Source organism: Pteropus vampyrus, unplaced genomic scaffold (assembly GCF_000151845.1).
Source record: "Pteropus vampyrus isolate Shadow unplaced genomic scaffold, Pvam_2.0 Scaffold419, whole genome shotgun sequence".
Classification (NCBI taxonomy): Eukaryota; Metazoa; Chordata; class Mammalia; order Chiroptera; family Pteropodidae; genus Pteropus; species Pteropus vampyrus.
In genome coordinates, this window is record NW_011889200.1 from 503,062 (window position 1) to 511,569 (window position 8,508).

General features: G+C 47.2%; 1 protein-coding gene across 1 annotated transcript; it reads right to left on the reverse strand.

Annotated features, from left to right (window-relative positions):
* Positions 1-4,912: 4,912 nt before the first annotated feature.
* Positions 4,913-7,955, reverse strand: CLDN2 (claudin 2). The gene has a single exon (XM_023523833.1). It carries the CDS (start codon positions 7,581-7,583, stop codon positions 6,891-6,893), a length of 693 nt encoding a protein of 230 aa, XP_023379601.1. The 5' UTR covers positions 7,584-7,955; the 3' UTR covers positions 4,913-6,890.
* Between the last annotated feature and the right edge of the window lie 553 nt (positions 7,956-8,508).

Genomic DNA, 8,508 nt, shown 5'->3' on the forward strand with positions numbered 1-8,508 from the left:
TTCCCCTGGCTTGTTAATGGAATCTGATGAGTAGAAACCTATTTAAGGTTTCTACTATTTAAGTCTTCAAAGTATTCAGATTGGTGGGGGAGGGGGGAGAATATTGAGAAGTTTTCTCCCGGGACAGACTATATCCTTGCTAATATAGATTCAGATTTGTGGTAGAAATTATACTCTCTCATCTACCTCCATTCCCCAAAGACACATTTTTGTGTGACTTTGACACTACCCTTTAGGTTGCCAATATGCTTAAGATACAGTTAACCATTTGTTGAGGACCTACTATCTACCATGACCTCACTAAAAGGTATCTCCATTTCACAGATGAGGAAACTAAAATGCAAAACATTTAAGTGGCTCTCCCAAGGCCACACAGCTAGAGACTGCAGAGGCAAAACTAAACCCTTGTTGGACTCCAAAGCCTAGGCTTCTTTCCCACTACACCATACTGCCTATCTTGAAAACAATAGTCTCGGCTTCTTTTAAGAAAATGCTAAAGCCAGCCCATACAAATAGGAACCTCCAAGCAAGAAAGTTCCACAATCCCAAACAATGTTTAACTGTCCTTGTGATCAGGAATTGTTCACTTATGTAATGAATATCCCTCCAAACAATGTGGAAATTCATTTCCTCTTGACTGAGTTTTTCACTCAGGGCTGTCACTTGGCAGCTTTCCTGATATCAAAACAGCCATCAAGACCCTCTTACAGTCCAGGAGGTCTTGGACTTGTTGGCCTCTGCCTGTGAGTGTTTTCACTGGCTCTTTTGCACCACCACCCCACCCCTACCTTTCCACCCCCACCCCAGAGAGTGCTGAGTTAGGCAAGTCTTTTGGGGAGTAAGAAAGTGACACTTGAGAACATATTGGTTTATTATTACACTCAGAGGAATAAAATTAACCACACAAGCTGCCTCTGGAATTGCCAAGGGCACCGCCACCTTTTTCCTCTTGTCTGCCTTTTTCTTGGTTTCTACTTCATCTCCATTTCTGAAACTGTCGAATCATTTAGTTGAAGGGTGTATGTGTTATTCAGTACTCTGCTCTCCCAAATTCCAGTCCATTGTCTGAATTAGTGTTCTATTTTTCAAACTCTTTGGACTCTTCTCATTCTGCTTCTTTTTAAGGCTAAACTGAGAAACTAGTGCAAATTCTGGTGTTGATGGCTAATCTTTGGCCGAATGCATTTCTCTTCCCATAAAATACATTTGCTTTCTAATCAAGACATTCAGCGCCTTTTAACACAAGGGAGTAAGGTCCTCACAATATCATCAGAAATCCATTGTGGGGGTTGTTAATCCACCCTCTTGCACCCCTTTGGGCAATTCTAGAGATAAATTCAAGTGAAAGGCTGTAAGGAGTGTCTTCTCTGTACTTTTGTTGTGACTGGCCTTTCTTCTGAGAACCCACAGAGAACTTTATCAAATATCACAGACTCTGAAAGCACTATTGAAGAAAAGGAGCTACCACTGAAATGCTGGGTTGCCTGCCACAGTACTCATACTCATTTGGCATTTCATTTTACATCCCATTATATTTTCGAATATCTGATTGAAGGCATGTGAGTTTTCTCAATGTTATCTCCACAAGGCCATGTTTGCAAATAGAAAGTTGTACAAAGCCCTCCTAGGAAGTGACTTGTGAAGTGGCGAGGGTGCCATTCTGGAGGAAGTGGACTTCATGGATGACAGAAGAGCAGGACCTGATGATTCGCCCTTGTATGGTGACTTTCTGCTTTGTCAAACCCCAAGACACTCCTGCTTGTCTTGTGGAGAAATGAGGCCCAGAGCATAGAATTGTAGGCAAGAGTTAACTAGGAATTCCTAAGCTGCAATTCCCAGGAAAATGGTCAGTTGTGTGAGGCGGAGGGGGTGGTCAAATTACAGCTTCTGTATTGCTGTACCTGATAGCAGCCTGTTAATATTTTATCAGTGATCACATCGCAGCACATATTGAGCCACCACTTTGACCAAAAGACAGAGATAACCTGCTGGACTTCCTGTTTGAGGCTTTCCCCCCACCCTCCACCCTGTTGAGATAACAAAATTTCTCATCAAAGCTAGGAGCCGCCTGGGCAGGGAGACCAGGTTGGGTGAAGGCCAGGCTTTGGCCAGCTGAGGAGGAGCACAGGCACTTCCCAGCCTGGGGCCTCTATGTGCCAGAGTGGGCAGCTGAAGGCATGAAAGAGTCCCCTGTCCATGGGCCCAGGGTTGAGTGGGAGGGAACAGTTGACCCTGTAAGGCCTCATTTGCCTTCATTTAGCACTGTGCCCCATCTCCCACATCTGTGTTCCTCCTCTGGTCCAGAGCCAAAAAGCCTCAGGTTACTTAGATAGACACTGTCTCTGCTGCCCCCAGTAATTTCTAAAGATCTGCCCAAGAGAAGGAGATGAGGGAGAAGAGGTTGATCCCTAGGGTCACTCTCTCCATTAAAGTCATTTAGGGGTTCTGTGAGGCAAGCTCTCAGGTGTTCTGTGTTAGCTGAGTAGTGTCTCCCTTTCTCCTCCTTAGTACTGCTCTCCACCCTATTTCTCTATTTCCCACGGTCCTTCAACTGGAAGAAGCAGTTTCTTTTGATCATCCTTTCCCCCAGAAGCTTAAGTAGTGTGAGAGCCTCATTTCATAAGGATTAAGATTTGATTGGACTTTCATACCTTTTTAAACTAGCCCCTGACACCCATATCTTGTGGCATTTTCCCCCTCTTGCAGGACAGACTATATTGTGCCTTGGACCAAACTTTGGTGTACATATGTTATCTTCCCTAGATCAGCTGTCAGCTCCTACAAGGCACAGACAACCCTTGCTCACCCTTGTAGCCCTCAAAGCCTTTAGCACATTGCCTGACATAAACTAAGAGTGCAGTTAGTATGGGCTGGCTGGCTAGAGAGCTGGTTGAATGGCTGTTTAACTGGCCGGATGAAGGTCTCTCAGGAGGTTGGAGTTTGCCTCTCCACCAAGAAACCAGTTTCAGTCTCCACTTCCCCCATTAATGATCACATAGCAGTGGGTCACTAGGGCCCCAAGGGAGAGAAAACATGAATCACCTTATTATCAGAGGAATGAGGGAGGGCAGAGACATCTCTCTTTGTGCAAGGGTCACAGCTATGAGGCTGCAGCATAAACAAAATGGCCTTTACTATCCCTTTGGTCTGTGGCTAATCTAAATTACTTTATGATGGAAGGCAATGGGGTTAGCTGAAAACTGTTCAACATGGACCCAGACTCAAGGAGATTTCTAGGAAATTATTTAGATCAAGGCTTTTCTTGCTCAATGAGCCAAAGGGAAAACCAGTCAAAGGCTTTTCTGCTCAATCAGTTGCTCATTGTCAGATCTGCCCTGGTTTTTCTAGTTGTGGATGAACTTCTAACTCTTTCCATAGAATCTTCCCAGATTGAATGGAAGGAGGACCTCCCAGGCCAGCCTTATCCTAAGATAAAGGGAGCTCTGTGCCCTATTTCCCTCAAAGGCTCTTACATTCCAGTAGCAGACGGGGACAGGAGGGCCACAGCAATGTGAAGAGCAACAGGCACTCTTACACCTTCTGAGCAGAATCTCAGACCCATGTTGCTGCGGGAAGGGTTTCCGAACTTATGTTCAGACTCTGACACTCTGTGACTTTAGGGAATTTACCTCTCTGGGCCTCCACTTTGTTTTGTGGAAAAAAACCTGTTCCATTGGTGTATTTGGAACATGCAATGAAATTGGTGGTCTGAAAGTGCTTTGGTAGCCAGGTGGTGGGTCATCGGATCCCTAACCAGACTGCTGCCCACTCAGCATAGCAGAGTGAGCAAGTCAACCTCATTTTCCAACCTCCAGTGGCCCCCAGTCGAGGGCACTTGCATTTATGGTGCCAGACCAGAGACATGACCTTTTATTAAACTCCTGTTCAGAAAGCCCTCTCTCTCCACTCTTATTCTCACCCACTGCCATTTCTTCTAAATGGGCTTGGATGCTGGGGTCCCAATCTCTACATCAAAGAAGGCTTACTTCAGGAATACAATGGTAGTAGTACCCGTTATAACAGACTCCTATGTGCCGAGGCCCACTAGGTCCAGGAGGTGGGTAAGCTGAATCTTGTAGGACCTCATTAATGTCTGTTGCCATAGTTAACATCATTATGAATTAGGCTTTGTTGATTCCAAATGAGGTTAGAACAGGGCCAAATCATTGGCCTCCAAAACTCCCACACCTCCAGAGTTAGGGGAATTGGAACTGAGGTGTCATGACTTATTCAAATGTAAGCTTTGCATCTCCCCAGATGGGACAGTTAGCTGGGCCTAAGCTGGCCAGCTGGCTAGCACAGCAGGAGGGGCAGTTCTAGATGGTATACTCAGTAAATTGGTCCTGCTCTCCCAGATTCCCCTTACAGAAGACCAAGAGAGCCTGTGTATCCCCAATGTTACCTTGCTGGCCTTAAAATGTTTCTCTTAGGCAGTTTAAGGACCTCTGGCAGGCTCTTCCTACTGGCTGTGAATATTATTGGATCAGCAGAGTCCTATTTTGGGAGTCAGGAGACTGGAGCGCTAACACCAGCTGTGTGGTCTTGGGAAAGCCTCTTTACTTACGTGGGCCTTAGTTTCTCCATCTGCCAAATGGGGATTATCAGATCTATTTCACCTTCCTCACAATGATGATTCAGAGAATGAAAGGAATAAACACATAGCAAATTTAGTAACTAACTTAAATGAAACAATTGTTGTAAAAAAGGAGGAGCCCTGGGCAAGATAAAAAATGTTAGTTTCCCTGGAGGGAGCAGGGATGTCTCGCTTTCATAATATCTTCAGAAAAGTCTAGAATTTTCTATCCACCCAGTGGGAAAAAAGACTAGTTTCCATCATACCCTCCCTTTAGCTGAGTTCTCCATCACACATGCCTTGTCTGAGCCCCTTTGAATGAATAAAACAGTTTTTCAATCAACAAATGTTTATTGATCATCTATGTGTGCCCAGCACTCTTACAGATAGTTTTTATCTGTAAGTCTGAAGGATGCATAGAGGTCTAAGATATGGCCCCTACCCTCCAAAAGTTTACAATGCATTGTGTAATCAGATATACACACATGAAAAGATAACTATGCATCAAAATTATGAATGATAAGCATTAAAGAAGTGATTTGTACATTGAGGGAGGGGTAGGAGAGGGATGGAGTGGTCAGAGGAGGCTCAGTGAAGGAGGTGGTGCTGAGCAAGTTCTTCAAGCACAAGGAAGACTTGGCAAAGGGGAGAGGGCCTTCCAGCTTGGGAGAAAAGCTTAAACATAGGCAAGAAAGTAGAAACGTGCAAGGCATGTTAGAGACAATGAATGGACCCTTTCCGCTGGCACTGAGGTTTGGGAGGGTATACTGGAGTTTGTCAGAACTGGTCGTGCTAAGGCTAGTGAGGAAAATGCCTTTGGTTCGTTTATGACTCCCGCCCCAGGGGAGTATTTTCAGACCTTGCAACTGGGACTGTCTGCTTGAGGACCATTCTCTACTCTCCTACCTCATCTGAAACCCCAGGCAGCAGCTCGGCTATGACTCAGATCAGGGCCATAGAACTTTGGGCCTGATTATTCTATCCTGAAACCCTTGGATGCCTTCTAGAAACTCTGGAATGTCTGGTGAAGGATGGTGGAGGGAATATGAAGGGTGACAGGAGGCCCACCTGGCGTTACAGTCTTTCAGTGTCTCTTTACTGCTCTGTGGGTGCCCCCCCGCCCAGGGCTGGATCTTAGCCTTTGGGCTGATTTTCTATTAGGCCTGAAGATTCTCTGGCAGGGGCGGGGGAGGGGGAGAATGCCTCTCTCTGGCCGAATAGAAACACCTACCAGAGCCACCACACATGTCCACTCAGCTTCTTAGATAGAAAAGTTCTTATTTTTTCTTGTGCAGCATCAAGGAGTGGTATCATTCACAGTCCTCCACAGCTTCCATGCTGTCATCCCCCAGCCAAGGGCCTTCTCTAGAAAAACTAGTTTCCCATTCTTAAGGAAACAATTGTGGAGGGCCTTTAGCCTTGTTGTTTAGCAGGAAGCCAGGTCAGGTGCCCCAGAGGGAGGCAGGAGCTTCAGTGAAAGTTGGGGCTGCAGCTTCTGAGGCAGTTCTTCAGCAAAGTCAGTCTGCTGCTGCCTGGAGCTTTCTGCCATACCTTCTTTTCTTGTGCTTTCCTCTAGCCATCGGCTAGGTAGTCAACCCACAAGTGTGAAAGAATTCTGGGAAATACCCTGAGCAGTGGTTCTGGTATTTTTAGGTCTTCAGCTACCTTGCCTTCCTCTCATCCTGTATTCAGTTGCTCTCTGTTCACTTGATACAGTGGAATGGCTCTATTTCAGTTCATGCAAGAACCAGTCTGGACACTGTGGAATCATAACAAGAGTGGGACGGAAGCTCCAGGGCCCATTACTAGCCAATCCGTTTCTTTGGAGGGAGGCTTGAGAAGGAGGTTAGATCCACTCCTTCTTCCCCAATCACCCAGTAATGAACTACAAGCCAACCTCAGTCAGAGGGAGGATCTTTGATCATAGAAAGGGTCAGTCAGTGAGATGTGATTAGTGGGTTTATGGATGGAGCCCCAGGTAAACTAAAGGGCAGAGGGAAGCCTGAATGGTCTTGCTTAGAGTAGAGGGTGGGTTTGGAGTTGAGGGTTGGGGGACTCAGGGTGTGGGGTGGGGGACCAAGGTAAAAGAAACAGAAAGGCTGGCTTGGCAAGCATCTTGACAATTCAACCTGGATGCTGTCACACCAGCTCCCATTTCTGCCTTCTCTTGATCCAGTGGCCAAAGTCAGTCTATCCTCAGCAGCACCTTCTTACATGATTCAGTGGCAATGTCCCTCACCTGTTGGCCCTGGCATGGGGGTTGTCCACCAGTTTTCACAGACCCAGCCACCCGCCTCCAATGATGGCCCCTGGTTCTTCACACATACCCTGTCAAGCTGTAGGAGCTAAACTCATTCTTGACTTTAGGTGGTTGACCAGGCCTTGGAGAGCTCCTAGTGGCAAGAGGCTGGGCCTGGTAGGCATCGTAGTAGTTGGAGCGATTTCCCTGGGGTGAGCAGGAAAAGCAGAGGATGATTCCAGCTACTAGAGAGAACAAGGAGGAAATGATGCCCAAGTAAAGAGCCTCTCCAATCTCAAATTTCATGCTGTCAGGTACCAGTGGGGAATAGAAGTCTTGCAGGATCCCATGAAGATTCCAGGCAACAGGGATGAAGCCTAGGATGCCCCCAAGGATGAAGAAAACTCCGCCCACGACTGCCACTCTGTCCTTGGCTTGGGAGTCCTGGCAGAAAACTGTGCATCTCATGCCCACCACAGAGATAATGCATGCCAAAGAGGAGATTGCACTAGACGTCACCATCATGGCCTGAGCAGCCTGGATGTCAGCGGGCAGGCCTAGGAGGGTGCTGTAGATGTCACACTGGGTGATGCCTGTGCTGTGTGTGGCACACTCCATCCAGAGTCCTTTGGAGAAGCCGACTGCTGTCACAATGCTGGCACCGACATAAGAACTTGTTCGCCAGCTAGGGAGCAACATAGCAACCAGGGTGCCCAACATCCCTAGAAGGCCCAGAATGTAGCCTATAAGTTGGAGGCCAAGAGAGGCCATGGCGGACCTCTCAATAGAAGTGTCTTCAGGGCCTACTCTCTTGTCTTTTGGCTGCAGCTCTTGCTCCTTGGATCCCAGCCTCTATTCCTTCATTTCAGAGTGTCTCTGCTAGGCTGACTTCTCTCCTCCTTACAAGTGTCTGTGGGTGTCCACAAGCAGGCTCAAGAAGGCATCTAGAAGACCTAAAATAATCCATAAACTGGATTAAATATTGACCAGAAGCTTATGAGAAACCAGAAAATGCTGGATGCCTTTTGACCTTTGTTATCTTTAGAAATAACACATGAGAAAGGGGAAAAAAAACTTTGGAAGTAGAGCCAAAATGTCATCACCTCCTGCGTAGGCACATGCCTTAGGCTGGCAGCCAGACAAAACCAGGGGCCAGACAGGTGGCTGCTTTCCGAGAAGGTGGTGATGGCAGTGGCAGTTGTGTTAACTCCAAGTCAGGCTGTTGGCTGGCATAGTTCTGTCTCCAGGGCCTGCTGTTTGGCACATTGCCCAGCAACAATGTCACAGGGCCCCTCAACTGCAGACTGAGGCCAAATTCCAGGAGACTGGATCAGGAAGAACAGGCCCTAGGATACAGCCTTGGACTCCAGGTAATTAGAGGCCTCTTGAATCTTCAAGGGCCTAGAAAGCAGTAATTTAGCCCTGAGTCATCCTGCCCATGGTGAAAATTTACTCCAGGGCAGTTTGGGGCAGGCAACAAATTCTTCTGTCTGCACTCTGAGAGTTCAGGTCCTCTCGGACCTGCCCTACCCCCCTCCATAGGCTGGCCTAAGGCCTCCTTCATGTATAACACACCCAGACAGTTCCCATCTGCTCTCCTAATAGATGCCCCCACCAGCCCTAGGCCTCTCAGATGATGTGGGAAGACTCTGGAGCAGAGGTTGTTTCAGGGCTTGGAGGGAGCCCTGAGGTTCCC

Bases quoted from the DNA above. Each gene is read 5' to 3' on its own strand.
- CLDN2 (XM_023523833.1), bottom strand. From the start codon at position 7,583: ATGGCCTCTCTTGGCCTCCAACTTATAGGCTACATTCTGGGCCTTCTA.